This window comes from Charadrius vociferus, unplaced genomic scaffold (genome assembly GCF_000708025.1).
Source record: "Charadrius vociferus isolate BGI_N301 unplaced genomic scaffold, ASM70802v2 scaffold93, whole genome shotgun sequence".
Taxonomy (NCBI): domain Eukaryota; kingdom Metazoa; phylum Chordata; class Aves; order Charadriiformes; family Charadriidae; genus Charadrius; species Charadrius vociferus.
In genome coordinates, this window is record NW_009647838.1 from 1063063 (window position 1) to 1082865 (window position 19803).

Here is a 19803-nt window from a genome sequence, read left to right on the forward strand (position 1 = left end):
TTTCAACTAGACAGATTTTGTCTGAAAGATGATTATCATGTCATTTCTAGCATTTAGGACTCTTAAATCCTTTCACTGGACACTTTTTCTTGTTCTTACATAAAAATCAGTTACCGTGATTCACACCAGTCGTAAGCTGTGTTGATAGCATTGAGGGAAACGTTGAGATCAGGTTCTGTTGCACTTTGCTGCGGAGTCATTTAGATGTGGCGTGAACGTCCCTGGCAGTGGGGAGGGAAGACGTCTGGCTTGATAGTGCTTTGCAGATAACCGGCTGTAATAGACCACTGTCAAAGCAATGCTGCACAAGCCTAGCAGTAAACAGTGGTGGTAAACATCACCGCTTATCTGTTCTCCACGCTAGCGTGCCTGCACTGCTCTTCACCTGCACCTGGAGCCCACAGCTACCTCTGAGCCCATCTTAGTATAGTTCAAATGAAGGCTCAGAGTACAAAGTTGTCCCTGTTGGTGGTGAAAAAAAGTGAACGGGGATTTTCATAGTCCTTTATTACACACGGCAGATATTTGTTATTTTCATTTGGGTTACTCCCCACAGCATGTTATCCTCCAGGCTGGTAAAGGTGCTGCTGTCAAATATCCATCTCATTGTGTCTTAATAAAGGCCTCAACATGTGAAAAGTGGATACAAAAAATGCATTTTTAAGAGTCCATAGCATATAAATTATTTTGTTCATTGAGCAAGGAGCGTTTTTTAATGTCTTTTATAGGAATGCGTTTTATATGATAATAAAACTCCTTTTAGCTTGGTGTTACACATATTTCTATTTCAAAAGAAAAAGGCTTAGTTTTGTTAAACAAAGCTTAGTATTATTATTGTGATGAGGTACACAACTATCTTTCAAAATCCCCATAACATTTTTCTGCTCAAAGGAGTTAGTCTTGTTTTCTATAAAGTCTCCTCAAAGTGTAATGCTTCATTAAAATTAATAAGGCTGTGACCTACATAGTTTACAAAAGAATTAAATACCGTAATAACATGAAGACTGTATTCTTATTGTGCAGTTAATTTCTATTTTTCCTTTATGTTACGACTGTTTACTTCTTCCTTTGAAGTATGTGTCAAGAAAATGGACAAATAGCATTCACCAAGTGAGAATGGAAAAAGGGTGACTTTGTGGCCTTTTCTCACAGAATACATTGATAGTTTTAATGTTGCCTTGTGTCCTAACCCACCGGTCCTGATGGCTGATTAAACACTCGAGCATCAGCTTTTGGAGAACTTTGGGTTTTGAGGGCTTGGGGGGAGGTTTTTATTCTTCCTGCTCAGGACCCCAAAAGGATCAGGAATCTGATATTGTCAAAAATACAAAGAAAAACTGCCCAAATTTTATTTACATTTGAGCTCCAGATCCACTTGGTATCCAGACCTTCCAAGCAAAAGCAAACTCTAAGCTTTGGTCCTTCCATGAAGAGAACTTGGGATATTTATGGACCTGCGTTCTGGATTTGCCTGGAAAGGTTCACCTAAGCAAGAGCAGCAGAATGTGGGTTAGGACACAAGCTGGAGACAGGTGACCAGTCAGTAGTTGGCACAGCTGGACATGGCAGCTGAACTACTGTTGTTGCCGAACTTCATCCATTATAAGCCCACTACTGGTAGTTGTCTGAGACTTGGCTGATGTCATTCACGTAGGTTTATGGCTTATAGTGAGGTGAAGTCCACCAATAGAAATGGCTAGTAGGATGTTAAAAAGACTGCAACTTTACAAGCACGTCCTTGTTCGCAGGCTTGGTGCAAGAAAAGGGCATTTTCTTTTAGCAAAAATTGAAAGAAAGACTTCAAAGAAGTGTTTTCTTTGATGGAACACAAAGTCCTGTGTCCTTGAGGAGGATAGTTGGTGTTCTACAATAGCATGTTTTTCTCTGAGTTTCTTTTAATTGGCACATAACAAATGTAAAATTGGAAAGTGATACAGCATAAAAGAAGTTAACATTGAAGAAAATGTTAGAAGACTTGAACTACATTACTTTACTGGAAGTTTGAGGTATGCCTCACGGGTCCTTGCTGCATTTCACATTTTAAAAAATATTGTGACCTGTAATTGTGGCACAGAACTTCTTTTTAGTGGAGCAAAAAATAAGACATCACTGCAGTTTGAGCAGCCATTAAAATTTGTATTTAGTCTTTATAGTGACTTTATGTAGCTGAGTGGTACAGGTAATGTTTGGCATGTCCCAGTTCAGCTTGTTTAATAAAAAATTCTTTCTTTTTCCTTCTTTCAGTTGATCTTAAGAAAGGCTCATGTCCAAGTGCTGCAAAGTCAAATCTCCCCAAGCCGTGCCAGTCGGGACTTCGTCCTCCAGGTTATTCACGGTTGCCCGCAGCTAAGCTGGCCGCATTTGGTTTTGTCAGGAGCTCAAGCGTATCCTCTGTCTCCAGCAACCAGTCAAATGACAGCACTCAGAGTGATCAAAGCAGGACAACCAACCGTAAGTCCAAAATGTGGCCTTTCTGGGGTCATACTAAATAGATATATTCCAGGGTTGTCCAGACTGGAGTTTGTGTCTAGTTTAGGACTAATGTAATACGTGCAGCACTCGCTAATCTCTTCTGTGCCACTGAGTTGTAGGTTTGGTGTCTTGATTTCCCAGTGTAATTTTTTGAAATATTATTAATAATAGATGAATGGGTGCTGAATGTACATTGCCTGTAGAAGGGGCTGGTTTCCCTGCTGCAGAGAAAATCACATTAAGAGTGAACCTGAGGCGTTTTTGTATTTTGTTTTTACTTAGAATATCCCTTCTTACATGATGAAGTCAGTAAATAATCACAGTAAACTGTGTAGCCCCGCAGAACAGTTTAAAACAAAGATTTTCTAAAATGAGCAACACAGTCTTTCTCATCTGCTTTTCTTCTGCCTCTTAGTATGCAGTGTAATAAACTTAGTTTAGAAAATTAATCAAATAATGCCAGTGGTATAAAAGGGATCAGAATTGATACCGTAGCTATTGTCTCATCTACCAGACTTGGAAGGATCCCATGGCTGAAATGTCATTTCAAATCCCATTTTCTGTAACAGCTGTTAATTTTATTAAGTACAAAATAATACCCACTGGACTGTGCAGTCCTTGGGAAGTGTGCGCGTGCCCTGGGCTCAGAGCGGAAAGGCGGATTGAGGGATTTTCATGCCCATTTTTTCTTTGAAGACTGGATTGAGCCTGAACTGTGTCAATATCAAAGCAAGTGATATCAGCCCGAGAGGGGTGCAAATGGGGGGGACCAGGTGATATGAAGCACCAGACAACACAAGATGCCGCAGGCTCCTAAATCTTTCAGTGCTTGTATTAATTTGAAATGAATTAAAATCAATAACATGAAAATAGTTAAAAACCATAAGGATTTTCTAAGGATTTTCTATTTCCCCTTTTATATGGGGTAATCAAATGCCAAAGACTAATGTGTCTAGGGAGTTTTAACATTTGCAATGTCCCCAAACATGCACATGTTTTACTGTTGGACTGATTGCTCCTATCTATTTATTCCCTAATGAACTTTGAGGGTAGTCAGCTTCTTTTGCTTTGCTTTTTTACTCTACATTTATGCCTCTGGAAAGCTTTTCCTTTTACCCGGTGTTGTAACCTTTTTGTCTTTGGTTATTCTTAGGGACAAGAATATCCGATTTCTAATTAGTTCTAAGCTACATCTCTGCAAGAAATGTTGTTTTGTAGCAATTTTAGGTGTGAATCTGTGAAAAGTAACATCCGTAGGTATAGCACTATCCTTGAACACAGTGGATGCATACAGGTTCACACAATTGAGAATTCTCTAAAAGGGATATACTCCAAACTGTAGAATCTGAGTCAACTGGTTTCTGATCAAAAACTGTGGAAGAAGCATTAGTAAATTCAGACCCAGAAAGCTACATCTGACTCTTAACTTGTCTTAAAAAAAGTTGATTTCATTTGTATATTCGGTTATATTTTTATATCATATTTGTACGTTAAGCCCATAAAGACTCGAACCATACTTCATGTACCAAAAGGGCGTGGAAGTATTTGGCGCATACACTTTATTCCAGCCCACTTAGTTGAAGGTGGTAATCCTCTGTAATATTAGGATTAGAATGTGGTGACAATCTTGGGCATATTGCAAGAATGTTTCTGATGGGTATGAAAATTACCCAGGGGAAGTGTTCTGCTTGTACGAATTGGTGTAGAGACGAGCTTAGCTTGTCACCTGATGGAAAACAGGATGTATCATTTCTGTTCTTGCCAACGACTTAGGTAGCTCATCTAAGCAGTTGCTTTATTTCCCTCCATCTCCATGGGAGAGCAAAAGAATAAGCTCCTCCCAATGGTCATCTCTCTGGTGTGGTTCCTGTGACATGCACGGCTGCCCAGCTCAGAATTCACAACTGGTTTGGTTTGTCTTTTAATTCCAAATGGATAATGCTTCCTCCTGGACTGGGGTGAGCGAGGGAGAAGGGGTGTTGCCAAGGGGGTGAGCACACACTGTGTTTAGGGTGTCAGCCCTTGGGTAAGTCATCACACAAGAAGACACCTAACGTCACTCTCTTTCTTTGGATTAAAGGCAACACAACTCCTGTTCCTCAGTCCTGATAGGACAGATAGGTAGGAAAAAAAAAATTGTTTCCTTACTGTTGACTTATTAACTTTCATAGAAATGTTATCAGTGTGAAACTGTCATCTTTTTCTATTTGTAGTCCATGTGCCAGCAAGAGTTAAATTAGTTGCCCAATGCCCAGGAAGCACAGATTAGTTGCTTTCTGTTCTACTGCAGCTTATTTAACATGGATCAGCAGTGCACTTCAACAAAGTAACCCAGGAGTGGATGTAGGGGAGCAAATGGCTCAGAAATCTTAGCATGATGTATTATTTCTTCCTTTCACTGTCCACTGGAAGAATGGTTTTATTTAAATTCAATAAATAGCTGATTCAGTAGTTACTACCTGAGATCCTGTCTTTGTCTAAATAGGCTTCCTAGAGGGCAGGGTAAAGTTTTACTGTTAATTTCCTAGCTCAGTAGGGTAGAAAATGCAGAATGATGTAGCCTTAGAAATCTTCAAAGATACATGATAACACAATTTCCTATTTAAGCAGCATCTCTCCGTGTCAGGGAGACAGAAGTAATTGAAAACATCTTACAAGTGTGCATATGTTATAAACAGTGGGGCTGCCACTGTTGTAAGTGGAGAGGCTCACCTCAAGATCTTATATCTGCTGTAAAAGAAAGTCATGATGTAGGGTAAATTGCTAAAATGAAGATGGCTATGGCTGGGTGAAGGGAAAACATAGGTTTGGTTTAGGATCAGAGTGTTTTAGGGAAAATGGTGATTCTTGAAGGGGTCCTAGTGTGATCCCGTGCTTGCTTTTCTCTCCCCTGGCAGATGTCTCATGGTGTTAGCTCTTCCCAAACGCATGATGGTTACATTTCTTTTCAGAAGTCCCAACTAGTATCTTGTTTTGGCATACTAATACTGATTAAATGCTGTCTAGAGAATAAAATCCCACTTGTTTAGAGTAAGGAGACATGATGTTTGTGTTGGGGGAAGTTTGTTAATGGAGCTGCAGCGCAGGAGCTTTGTTCTTCACCACATTTCTCCCCTTGCCTTGACCTCTCTGAAAGCAGTAAACCTGGATGTGCACAGAGCCTATGCTATGCTCCTCAACTGACTTTCTGGCAACAGCTCACATATTCTGATTGACTCAATTAAATGGATTTGCAGCGGTGGGACTGTGCTCTTTTCCCATGGTAGGGACAGGGCAGGCTGTGCAGCACTCGCCTGCTTGCCCTCTGGTTTTTCCTGGAGTCCCGTCCCTGGGGTGTGTGTGTAAGCCAGGATGCTGTTCATCGATAACATGCCAACTTTGACACCCATACCATCAGCTTCTAATTGGGATCGGTCATAACAGCACTCTGCTCCTAGGGGCTCCCGCCCACTTGTGTGCTGGGGCTGTAGGGACAGCTCTGACAGCCAAACCACCCAGCATCTTGCCAGGTTCTGAGGCAGGGAACTGACCTGCACACCAGGGTCGCTGGTCCATGTTTGACCACTTAAAATCTACTTTCTGGTGCTTACATGTAACTTGTGCTTTGCACACGGGGGAGCCAGGGTCCATGAAGTTCATTTGGAATGATGGTGGCATGCGAGGCAGCTTCTCTCCTTGCTGAAGGAGGTGCCTCGCTTCTTGCCTTGCTGAGGGATACAATGACAGAAGACCAATACTGCTCCATTTCGAAGCCGGGTCCTAGGATGTATCAGGGGAGCCCACCACAGTTCACCACTGGCTCTCCTGCCATGTTCAATACAAAATGGTTAAAGCGGTTCAAGGTGAACTCTCTGTTCCAAATGGTGAACAAGAGCAGTTGTGTTTGAACAAAACAACTCAGGGAAGCTGCAGCAGTGAGAACTCACCATACTGCTGGACAGGGTCCATCCTTTGTTGCTGCTAAAGTTCCTCTCTGCTCGGTGCAGAGTGTGCAGCTCTCCCTGCCACTTTTACACCTCCCATGCCATGGCTTTCCACGTGGTAAGCTCTGTACCGAGCTGCAGAAAGGCACAGGTGAAGTTGTCTGCTGGGGCAAAGCCACATGGCCTGACACCACAGTATGTAGGACAGTTGGGAAACCATGGGCTGAGGCTCAGCTCCAGGTCTATTAGCTATTAATACCCCCCAAAATTAGTTCTGTGCTACAGATAGGTTTTCCAGTAACATTTCTGTTCAAGATTACCTGAAAAGTTCGTGTTTATACTCAGCTCTGGGCTGCTACTTTTGAGGTTTAAAAATCTGTAATCTTCTAAACCATTTTTCTTTATTTAGGCAGAGGTTTTTTGTATGTCAAAAACCTTGCTGAGTTTGTTCACACTCCAGATTGGCCAGAATTGAAAAATTCAGATACTTCAGTCTGTCTAAAAGGGGCGTGAGTGTTCTCTGCTAAATATGAGAAAAAGTGAATGACTGGCAAGTCATGTTAAGGTTGAAACCACTATGATTTGGAGTTGAGTGAAACAATTGTGGCACCATAAAGAAAAAAACCCTAAACATCTAACTTGTAGCAAAATAACTGACTTCGCGTATTTTCCCTTGGAATTTTAAATACATTATATTGAAGCTTCTTCTGCGTCTGCCCCAATAAAATTTTCCTAAGAGGTTTTGAATTTGAATTTCACATTGCACGCCAAAGGCCTGCAGTTGTGAAATGTGGTTCCCAATATTATCTTGTGATTCTGCAGTACAGTAACACGATGCTCAGGCTGTACTTTCTGTTTTACTAGTTTAAGGGACACAGAGTTCTCTCACTTGCTTGTATCTCCATTTCTAGTGATTGGCTGAATATCCTGCTCATGTAATTAGTTTTATGTACTTCATCAGAATAGACTCTAATGTGCTGTAAGTACCACATGGGAAACAGTTCATTAAGCACCGTGAAACAGTCTGATGTGTGAAGGATTGGAAGAAAGATGGATTGTTTAGAATGAGTTGAGGTATGATAACTGCTAGGAGTTTAGGAAATGGAAGAATGTAGGTATAATATCAGGAAATACTTTGTAGTCATAAGGTCTACTAGTCTGTTAAATAATCTTCCAACTGAAGTGATGAAATCCCCGTTGCTTAAGATTCTTAAAATAGAATAATAGCATGGTGTTAGAGGCAATTCTTCTCCAGCAAGGTGCTAGACTAAAAGACATAATACTATTCTATATCTCCCCACAGCTCTGAGTGCTGAAGCAATTTCTTTTCAGCCCGAGCAAAGAAATGGTGATGAATATTTCAAAACTTGCATTAGTATCTCATGACAGCTATTGTTTTGTTTAAAATTATAGAAACCTGAAACTGCTTGTTTTGTGTAAACTTCCACGATCCCTTCTTCAGTGTATAGGTTTCATGCTGGTTTTTGACCTTGCATTGCTTGGCCTTTCTAAATGTTGAATTTCCATTCTAATAAGCAAAGATGTCAAAGTGTCAGATTCAGGTAGGCGGAGAAATGGGGAAATTAAAGTGAGCACAGAAGCCTTGAATAGATGGATAATTGCCTTCAAAAAAGATAGAACATTCAAAACTGTGACGTGGTGGACAGATATACCAATTGTTCTTAAAGATATAAGTAAATACAAAAATTTTTCTATATGAAAATACATTCCAATCATATTTCAATGACTCATTTTCTCTTTATTTTTCTACATTACAAATTCTTTTTTTTTCCCTTCTGATCCTGTTCTGATATCAATATTGTGATGAAAGAATCACTTTATGCCATCACTCCACTCTGAATAGGACTAGAATGGAACAGGATCAAATTAGGATTTTCAGCTTTGTGGGGCAAATCATCTGGAAAAGTGCAGTATGTCAGCAAGGGCTGAAAAGACATTTTAGCTGCCTTCCAGACTCTCAACATTTACTTTTCATACTCTAGTTGTTACAGCTGGGGAAAAAAAACCCTTCAAAGAATGACTTGGAGGTGTAGGCACAGCGGTTTCTCTCTGTTTGCAGAGATTGAAACAACAGTGCTGAAGTATAAGTTGTCCATTAATTTCAGTGGGTTTTAGATACGGTGCTCGTGATAGTATTTTAGATGTGATAATATTTTAAAAGCTTGGAAAATGTTTTTACTGTCTACACTACTCTTCCCCTGCCCATGGGAGCACACAGAAGAGGGAAGCCGTACCATACCGGGAGGCTCTGTACCACTCCGTGCAATGAATAAGTGGAGGCAGAAAGATCAATCCCGTTTGGAAATGCAGAACTACTTTTATATGAAAATGCCGACCTGAAAGATTTGGAGGGGTTGCAAATTTACCAAGCTGAAGTTTGTCAAAACCAAAAAAAAAATCCATGAAACTCCCAATTCTGCAAAGCCCGCTTTTTATGAGCAAAGAACAGTTGAAAGAATTTTGCCAAGCTCTCGCGCCAGCTCAACTTCAACAGAGTGCTTAATCATCCTGTTTGTTATTGTTGTAAAATGCCATATGAAATCTGCATTTTTAGGTGTAAGAAAGCCGGTCTGGGAGATTCTGTGTCTGTGTGCTAAAATTGTCCTGGCTCAGACCTGGCAGATCCAGTTCCAGTTTTTGGCACTTATTTCTGTCTGGCTTTTTAAAAGTGACTTAAATTATCCACCTCGCTTTCCCATCCGTAAAATGGGGTGGGAGAGTACAAATGTTTGCACAGGTATTGGGTAATGGGGCGACAAGGAAGAAATGGATAGTGACAAATCCTCTTTCCTGGCCCATTGCCACACAGGATTATTTGACTGATTACGAGCACCTAATTTAGTCACTGTGACTCTTAGTGTTTAATCTGCAGAGGGTAAAAAGCAGTTCAAACCACTCGCACACCAGGCTGCCAGACACCAATTTCACCGGAGAAGGTAGTGCGTCGCCCCACGATTAGGTTATTCCCATCACAGGCACCCCAGCTATCTCTCCCTGGGACTCTGTGGGGAGATGTTGGTTCAATGATCAGTCTCATGAATGTAGCCACTGTGGCAGCCTGCTTCGGTACCCCTATACCAGGCTGTTTCATCAGCCCCTTCTTTATTTTAAAGGTGTCCTGTGGCTGTTTTTATTCTGCCCTGCTCAATAGGAGATCATGACTCCTTTTTTTTTTTATTGCAGTGTAATGGGCTTCATTCATTTCTTAGAGGGATACAAAGAAATCAGCGAAGCCATTTCTAAAATAACTATTTTTTTTTCAGTCTTTAGATCACATTTTCTATAGCATCTAGTCTTCAGGGAGCCTGAAGGGAATCCCCTCCGATAGGGATGTGAGGGGGACAGGAGGGTGGTCCCCTCTGCAGCTGGGGTTAGAAGAGGGCTGCTGGTGGAGCGTGACTTTCAAAGTCTGGTAAAGCCACGGTCAGTCTGGAGCCTGTAACGGGGACAAGCACAGCACAGTGACTTTCTGGGGATGCGCAGCACTCGGAACAGTAGCACTTAAAGTGTCCTTTTTAAAATATGAAGGCAAGCAGCAGCTGGAACATATCTGCCATGTCCAAATTAAAATCCCTCTGAAGACCAGAAAACTCACTATAAATTGTATCCTTTTCATACTCTAATCTTCCTATTCTATCTGATGAGGGGGGAAATACTCATTTAGAAGTGAACCCTGTGGGCATTCATCAGAATGGATTAATCTCTTAATTTAGCCCAAAGAAAAATTAAGAAAGAAAGCTTTGAAGAAGTGAGAGTGCTTCCACTTCTCTTTTTCTTTTTTTTCTCTTTTAATTTTTTTTTTCTTCCCCCCCCCCGCCTTCTGAACTAATCTGCCTTCTAATGGAATCACAGTTAAAATCTTCATAGTCTCCCACTAATGAAGAATGACCCTGCAGGACTTTTGAGAAACTTTCCTCTTCAGTATGCCCCTCTCAAGCATTTAATTGCAGTTTATAAATCAATATTTGGAAAAGGTTAATTCTGGATATCTAACTGTGGGGCTCATCACTGGAGACAGCTCTCACCTCGGTATTTCATTGACTTCATCCGCAGTTTCTGTGCTCTCTGAAATTCAAGCTTGTGGAAATCTAGATGCATTTAAATCTGTAAACATTTACCTCCAGAAGGCACTGCATACCGTGTCTGGTTCCATTGTGCATTTTGTATTGTCCATGAAGTCGGAGCTGATGAGCACAGTGAGGGACTTCACCTTTTCACCTTTAGAATCCATGAGTTAAACAGTTGCCCAGTTGAACCAATTACTGTCACTAACAAAAATCATTACAAAGTCTATGACAATATGCTTTCTTCCAAAGATAGATAGCTTTTTTTCCAAAAACAGCTTTTTTCCAAAAATAAACATTAATTTAAAGACGCAAGAAGTTTGATATGGCAGTTATGAGCCAATTCTGAGTCACAGTGAGAATTACAGAAATTTTTAAAGGATTTTTGAAATTATATTTTCCCTTGTGTAATTTCTGCTTAGGGTCAATGAGGCTGTTAGCGTTTTTCCTAAGCAAGAGTCAAATAACCTTGAGGTTCAGTGTAAAAAAGTGAGTCTGAGATGATCGCATTGCAATCATATTATTAATAGCTGTTGTCAAAGGTGAAATATTATGAATTTGTTATACACACAGTTCAATCCACTGTATGCCTTACTAGCAATAAACAGGACCAAAGTTATAAGTACTGTAAATATTACCAGAAAATCTCAGTTAGACCGAAAGGTTTCAGAAAACAGAGCTGGCCTCTTTACAGTACATGAAAAATCAATTAACAGAATGTTATGCCCTTGCAAAATGAAGTGTGGATAATGAACACAAATAAATGGAGGTTTGAAAAAAGCCTGTGTACTTGTCCCTTTTGGGGAGGGAGAGTGACTGATTAGTTTAGGAGAATCGTGGTGGATTAGTGCAGGTACGTATTAACAGTGGAGCAAAGGAAGACAAACTTCAAAGAAGTTTCTAATCTTTGATCCCATTATGAATCCTGCAGAAGACTTGTGAATTCTAATTTAGTAGCGAGAGAAGTGTTACAGCCAAAAGACCGTGGCGCTATTTATAGAGGAAAAACTTTTCCCATCTAGAGGTTGGGCTGGAATCTCACCCATAACGCTTTTTCCATCACACTAATCTAGTCCAAACGGGTTAAAATTGAGGTCATTTATGTAAGTCTTCCAGGTGCTCTTGAGAATATCTGCAATAAAAAGAAGAAACAGCATCTTTTGCAGCTTTCAGTTTGTGAATTGTGATCCAAGAACTTAAAAATTACAGCTCAAAAAGCCTTTCCTTCCGACTTGCTGCTTGACAGTCTCTAGAGGCCTGGGCAAGATTACATGAGGCTGTAAACAGCTCAAAATGTTGTGGTTCTTTGTCTTGTGACAGGTGTGAGACCACAGATTTTCAATTTGGGATTCCCAAAGTTAGTTTAAATGCTAGAAGAAAGCTGACTGGGGTCTGAAATAAGTAAAACCAGCGCGGGCAGAAAAAAGGGGAAACTGAGACCCTCCAACCAAGAACACTAAGCTGAATAAAATGTAAACAATTGCATGGAATTTTTTTCCCAGGTGGGAGTTATCACAAAATGTAGGCTGTTGACACACTAGACATCAGCAATACCACCATCAGCAGCTAGCAAACATTCAACCCCTTGGACATGAGCCTGAGAAATGGTAGCAGGTCTCCCATGTGGCAGCTTTAAGGGTACACCTGTGGCATTGGTGTGGTTGGACGAGAAAGCTGCTGCTGTTCGGGTTGAACTGTGATTTGCAAACAAGCCCTGACTCTTTGTTCCTCGTGGCAAGGAGTCAGTTAAGCTGGGCTACACAGTGTAAGTCTTTAATTTATGTTCTTAGCAACTTCATGGACTGCTGATATGGTTTCATGCACTTTAAGTTACCATTTCTATGCCCGTAGAAGGCTACACAGTCAGAAACGCAGAAATATGAGCATTTAGGATCTGCGAATAAAGTGCTGTGATTCACAGATGTGAACTGGACCTTGCCAGAATAGCCAGCAGCGTTCCCATACAAACCTCGACGTCTCATCGTGCGTTGGTGCGATCCATCTCAGAAGGGGGCGCATCTCTTACCGTGTGCAGATTCACCGAGCAGTCATAAGACTACTGTGTTATTTTAGCATACACTGTTTGAATTGGGCTATTAGGTGCAGCATGATGTGTGTTTCTGTATGAAAAGGTAGATGTTGCTGTCCAGAACGCAATGGAGATGGTGCATACGCTGGCTGGCTGGTGGGCTGATGCCAGCAGCAACCACCAGCAACACTAACTGTGCACAGTGGACCTTGGTGACACAAAACAAGCCCAGATCAGTTAGTTCTTGCGTGTCACGAACCTTTCTCCAGCTGAACATTGTGTTGGTCTTCTTTTTCTGTTTTCTTTTTTTAAGCAACTTTCTCAAAGAAGACAAATTCCATGTTATTCCTTTACTGAACCACCACAAGGAAAGGAAATAGCTTCTAATTGGCAAAGAAGAATTGGGAGACACCCTTCTATCTCACCACTAAAAGTAGAGAAGGAATACAGTAAACAAAGGAATGAGTTGTTTCCTACCACTGCTTTGCATCTCAAAAATAGTGTACATTTCAGGTGCCGTGAGAGCTTAATATTTATATTTAGTCAGTTGTTAACTTCCTTTCTATCATACACTACAGTTATACTGTCTTCCTGCCAGCCATTCCTGGAAAGGTATGTGCAACCTCTGGAGAAAACTGAGCAAAACTGAGTGAGGAATGGTACGTTTTGAGTAAAATGGTGTGTCTTGTTCAAAACGTCTTATGACCAAGCCTGGACTATTTATAGGAAACCCTTGATATTCTCTTCTCCTGCTGCTAGGGATGGACTAGGGTGGGCCAGAGCTCAGTCCATACCCTGAAGTATGTGGTATGACTTTCTTGGGTTAGATGGAAGAATTAAAAATGCATCCCTTTTAACCAGTATTCTTCTCCTAAAAGAATATATAATTTATTTGGCACTTTTTATAAACTCTTCTGCTCAGTTCTTACTGCTTAGCATGAGATGATCTTGGAATTAATATTACTTTTGTAATCTGAGGAAAGGGGATTTCCCAATGAACATTATTACAATACTTTTATTTAAACTGAAGGCCTATTTTTAGATGCTTGGATGTGTCCTGGGATAAAACGTTCCTTCTCTGACATGTTCTAATGTTGACTAAGTGTATTATGTACTGCATCTAGGTATCTAAGGAATTTTAATTGTCTCAGAGGTACACAATAGCTTTTTAGAATTAGGATATTTATCACTTGTCACAGCTTGTAAATTTAGATACAGAACAGGCCTGTACACTGTCAAGCTGTGTGGGAAAGTAAGAAGAATAAGAGGTAGCGTCATGGTCTCTGTATGCCTTCCAAACACATTAATAGTTAGTATGTTCTAAAAATGTCTAAGATGTAGTTTTAAAAAGCTTAAACATGAAAGTAAGATGCATGAAAATGTAAAAGAAAAAAGCTGATGCTAAGAAACCCTCTCTTATGTGCACAAGTCAGTCCCACTCCTTTTGCAAGGGGATAGTTGCTCTAAGAAATACACTGAATTATGCATGGCTTATCAACGATCCTGCACTGGAGCTCAGTTGTGATGGTGGGAAGCTTTGGGGAATGTGCACTCCTGAACTGACATCTACCTGTTGTGCAAATCAAAAGTATCTGCAGATAAAAAATTCAGATTAATTGAACAATGCCCCCAAGCAGTGCGCTAAGTGATAGAAGCTTACTCTCAGTCACAGTCAGAAGATTAAACTATGGACTGTCAGGATGAACAATTTGCAGCTAGGATTAATTTGGTATTCCCCACTTTAGGGCATGCCAGCTATTATGTTAAAAATTTATTAAAACTAGTCTAAAATATCAAAGATTGGCACATTTTAAAACAGACTGGCTTTTTCATGGAGCCCACAGTTTTGTAACCAGGTAATTATTATTTTTTTTTTAAATTGTTTGGATAGGTGGCAAACCTTTCCCTAACTGGTGTCTCACCAGCTGTTGTAAGCTGGTTTCTGCCCTTAGCCGGGGGCTGTGGGAAGTGCTGCTTCACCGCTGTCTGGGCAGAGGTGAAGCAAAGCGGCAGGGTCGTGCCCAGCCCTGGTGAGGGTGAGGACAAACCATTGCAGATCCTCGGCCCCTGGAAAGGCAGTGCCCTCTAACAGCTTGAGGTGGCAGAAGCCACGTGGTAATGAAGGGTAAATGCCTCTGGCTTGTAATTACACACTTCTGATTTGGGCAACAGAGATTTAATTGCTATTAATGGAAATGCTGGTTTCTTAACTACTATTATTGTTTCCACATGAGAAATATTTCTATATCAGAAGAATGATTAGGAACTAGCTTCACTTCGTAATGCTTCTCAAATGATACCTGTTTGCACAGAGCCTCTCTTCATCCACTTTTTCTCTGTGATCATCAACAGTGATCCTCTGATCTCTGCAGTCATGCTTTTATGACTTCTACCCTTCCCATATGGCCATATATTTGGAGTAATCATCCTGCTAAAATACGCTATGTTCCCTGTTTTAACAGTTTTAAGAAACGTGGTCATTCAATTAACATTTCATTCCAAAATGCCTGTGCACTATCTCTGTTTATCTGGTTTTTCTCATGCCTTTAGACAAGGGAGTCCCTTTTCGGTTCTGTCCATCACTTGCGTGGCACCATGCACGCTCCCAGTGATGCATGTGATCTGGAAAACTGGCTCTAAATAAGAATTGTGATAACATTTGCCTCCACTACAGCAGGCACAAAGCTTCACCCTGCTCATTTGCAGTTTGTAATTAACTGATGAAATGTATATGTAATTAGCTTTGGTAGTGTTTCTGGGAAACTACTGCATGCATGCTTGAAACTTTACCTCATTTTAAAGGTATTTTAGCGGGAAATTTTTTGGGGAAGTAAGCTCCACTAAAGTTTTTAAATGTTTTCCTCCGGGTGGATTGTAAGAATGTCAGGCTTTTCTCCATACTCATCCTTCTGAACATTTTGCAGCTTTCATCTCCACCTCAAGGTCCTCCCACTGCTTGAAACGATGCCCTGGTTCACCTTGGAGCCAGGCTAGGTGTGCTGGCGTCTCACGCTGGCAGCTAGGGCTGAACGAACCGATTGCAGTGGATAACTTACTTGCTCAATCAAATTAGCCCCGTGGTCTCTAAGCGTGCATAAATTCTGCCCGTGGCTAACAAGCCGCTGATACCACCGGTGTGCCTTCTCTGCCGGTGACTGTGAGGAGCGAGGAGCCATGCTCGCCAGCTGCTGATATCTTCTGATGTTTTGTCCGAAGCAGCTCTCTGAAGTTGGGGGTCCCGCTGCGAGCAGGAGCACAGCTGTGAACCGAACGCTCTCAACTTTCTTGATCCCTGTCCTTGGCTTGGTATTGGACCTGATAATATTAATACAAAAGTGCCTCGAGAGTGAGAGCTGAGATGTAGAAGCAAAGTGCAGTAAAATAAAGCCCTGAAAGCTAGGCTGGTACAGCACTTAGTGTGGTTCGTGTCCTACGGTATGTACTGTGTATTCCTGCCTATCAAGTTATATGTTATTTACAGCATTTTGGTTATGCTTGGAATAAATTCCTCTTTAGCGTTAGCTGGCAGACCTGGAGATAAATAAGCTACAGTTGACATTGGACTTGTGTTGGTCAGCCATCTAAATTCTGCTTAGCAAATTTCAAATTATTCAAGTCTGGCAACATTTTAGCAAGGATATGGTAACAAATCACCTTATATAAATTACTGTTCATCTAATGAGGGCTGGGGGCTTTAGGTTTTACACTTTCCTTCTGTCTTTGCAGCATTGTGTTGGAGATTAAACTGTTTTTCTGGTGGTGATTCAAAGGAAATGGATAAAAGGGTATAAAAAGTTTCAGAGCAATCTGTGGGTGCTGAGAGAAGGGAAGGGACTGTTTTTGTTTTATCTCAAACCAGGACACCGGCAGGGGGGCTCTGATACCCACCCTGTGTCAGGAGTCCTAAGCTCTTCATGAACCATGGTGGTTTGCAGCACGGGGTTTCAAGGCAAACTCTTCAAGATCTGAGAGTGGTGCAGAGGAATTAAACAGTAAAAATACAGGGAGTAATTAAGGGCTTAAGGATCACTTGCACTCATATTAACATGAATAATTTCTTTAATTGCCTTCACGGGGACTACGCAGTGCCATATACCTTAGAAGGAGAGGTCTCCTGCAGACCATGCTGCAGCATCAGCTGGGAATCCATATCATTCAGGCGACTTGGGAACAAGGTGTTTCCGCTGTGATTGCAAGTGGGAACTCCAGCAATAGCAAGTTATAAACAACCTAAATTTGCAAATATCTCACTTTTGTTAAAAACAGGACCCACAATAGGTTAGTAGCCACTTGAAGGGTAACTGTTGTTACAGCTGCATGAAGAACTCCAGTTATCTGAAATATGGAGAGCTTCTCTGCACGGTGTTGTTAGTGCCAGCTCCACTGATTTTGTAGAAACTGCCCTGCACTTTATTCCTGGCTGAAGTGATGGAGTGTGGTGACAGATTTCATCCTTGCCATGCTGCATGATATGGCTAGACACAGAAACCTTTCTTTTCAGTGGACAAACCTGTTCAGTCAATTTATTGGCTGTAAGTGGAGATTCATATACTGATACTTCTAAAGCAGTTTCTATTGAAAGGTGTTGGTGAATATTGTGTATATCAATTGGTTTTCTTTCAGAAGACTGTTGGGAGGAAGGCAAGTATTGTTATCACTGCCTTGGGGAAAGGAGAACTGAGGAACATGTGAATGTGCCACATTTCTCACATGAGCCATCTCGGAGCGTGTTGGAAGGTTTATATGGGATATTTGAAGCCCAGGTGCATCCAGCCCTCTAGACCTCTCTGTTCCAGGATGGTCGGTCTGAGAGACCTAGAGATGAGCTTCCTGGGAGCACAACAATGGAAATGACCACCAGCTGTGGGAATGATGCGCTGGAAGAGACGGTTTCCCTTAACCATGTCCAGGGGAGCATGATAATGCTTCAGGACTGTATTTGAAGTGTTTTGACACAAACGTCTCATTTAGCCACTTGCTTTCATCTCCAGCGGAACAAAGCTCTGCTTCCTTGGTGAAAGTTTTAGGAACATTTGTGCTTTTATGTGACACAACTATGTTCCCTCCGGACTTCCTGAGCTGAGGGAGAACTTGCATGGAAGCATCTCAGCAGTGAAGTACATATATTCCTTCATCTTTGTAAAGTTGGCTTTGGCATTTATCATATCAAAGTATTCAAATTTATGAAGCAGTTTCTTGGAGCTCAGTTAATCCCCTGGGTGACTTTTTTACAAAACCAGCAGCCGAGCTGCCTCCTTGTTAACACTGGGTAGGGAAAAGAGAGAACTGTGTCATGTGAACTGCAGGGAAATTAGAACAAGCTAATCAAAGAATAGCAAAGAGGGAAGTTAGACATTAAAGGCTCTTTCATATGGACCACAAAACATGGAACTAGAAATGTGGTCCTAATGTGTATTATATTCTGCTGCATAAGTAAAAGTCTATATAGCCAGAATGCAGCCAGAAAAGACTGTATTTGATAACAGATACTTTTTCAATTAAGAAATTATAGTGAATATATGTACGACATTTCACAAAGCTTTGTCAGGGAGATCAGAGACATAGGATCATTAAAAACAGGGCAGCATGGTGACATGTCCTTGTCCTGAGGCGTAATCAGCTATACTTGCATGATTTGGGCTAGATTTTTCTCTACTGTTGTTTATAACACATTTAAAAATGGACCTTGCCTAGGAAGCTTATTCTTTTTTTACTTTTTGAAAATAATTCATGATGTGTAACCTATATTTCTCTCACAGAAGTTTATACCTGTTTCTCGTGGTTCTATTTGCAAAGGTGGCAGAGAATTGTTTCTGCCCAATACACATGCAGAGAAATGTTTCTGCCTTATACATATTTGAAGACTGTTGTCATGTCTCATCTCATTTCCCTTCTGTAGAAATGAATCAATCCGAGTGCTTCAGCTTTTTCCCAGGCCATACTTTCAAAGACCTCTGATAATTTTCTATTCCTCATCTTTAGACTTCTACTTTGTCTGAGTGTGGTTTGCAGTCCTGGACTGGTTATAGAGAGCTAATATAAACCTCACTTTGTAGAACTTTTCATAATAGAAGTCAATCGACAGTCTCCTACAAGGAGAGGGGAATTAAACCTTTCAGAGCTGACATGACTTGCCTAGGCTACCCATCAGGGAAACAGCAGAGCCAGGAAGAGGACCCAAGAACACAACTCCCTGGCCAGTCCTTGTGTTCCTGTGAAGAATGGTCTCCCTTGGCAAACACGCTAATTGCAAGCCTTTCGTTAATGAGATGTACCACGTAGCGTCACTAAAAAATCTGGACTGCCCCCAGAAAGTGATCCTTTTTCTTGCAAAGGGTGAGATGTAGTGATGCTTATTGTATTTATGTGCTGGCTGCTCTTGGTATGGCTTTAACCCCTCTGAACTCCTACACGCTCCGGTCTCTCACAGGTAGAGGGCATGACACTTTTAAGTGTGTTTTATCCCCCTCCCTGTCACCTTCAAAACTGTCTATAAATGGAGGTGAGCATCCAAGTTCTCTTTAAGCTGTATTCAGAGTAAATTTATTTGTGCCTCTTATTGATGGATTAGTGAAGAAAACCAGAGCGTTTTAAAAAAGAAGAGCTGGTATATTCTGCTCGCTCCAACCAAGCTCACTTTACCAACTCAATAAAGTAAAAATACAAGTAGCATTAAAATGAGGTTGTAGGAGAAGCTGCCCAGTGTGAGCTGCAATTGCAGAAAATATATTTCTCCTTAATTATTGTGCAGTAGTGAGTGCATAAAATGTTCAGCCTTCTCCTTGGCTATATGCTGTTTGCTGAAACACAGTCAGCTCAGCTCAGCTACACTGAGTAAACACCTACTTATCTATCTGGTTTAAAAATATTCTAATCATTATTCAGCCTTTCTATACATCATATCTTTGCAATTGCTTGGATGTGTTTACTTTTTTTTTTTTCCTAAGAGTACATTTATTCATTTTCTCCTTGGCTCTATTGGAATAGTTTATCTGTAATTTAAGACACAGGAACTTTCCTACCAGTGGAAATCAGTGTGCTAATTTAATACCAGCAATTGCTTAACCTATCCAATGCCAGAGGGACCCCAGTGCAAGAAAGGGCGTACTAATATAGCCTTATGAACATGCAGCACTCCTACCAGCACACTGCTGATTAAAAAACACAGGAGGCATTTCTTCAAAGGATTCTGAATAAAGCCTTTGGTCCCATTTTCACACATGGATTGGTTGTTTTTTTTTCATTGTCCTAAATACATTTGTTAGACTAACTCATTTTGAACAGTAGCTGAAGC

The 19803-nt window shown here is 41.0% G+C and overlaps 1 protein-coding gene across 1 annotated transcript in view; it reads left to right on the forward strand.

The window, feature by feature from the left end:
- MTUS2 (microtubule associated tumor suppressor candidate 2) overlaps positions 1-19803 on the forward strand; it is a 196775-nt gene that overhangs the window by 16111 nt on the left and 160861 nt on the right. The window contains exon 3 of the mRNA XM_009882832.1: positions 2245-2451. Coding sequence (XP_009881134.1) covers positions 2245-2451 — 207 coding nt within the window. The remainder of the gene's footprint in view (positions 1-2244; positions 2452-19803) is intronic.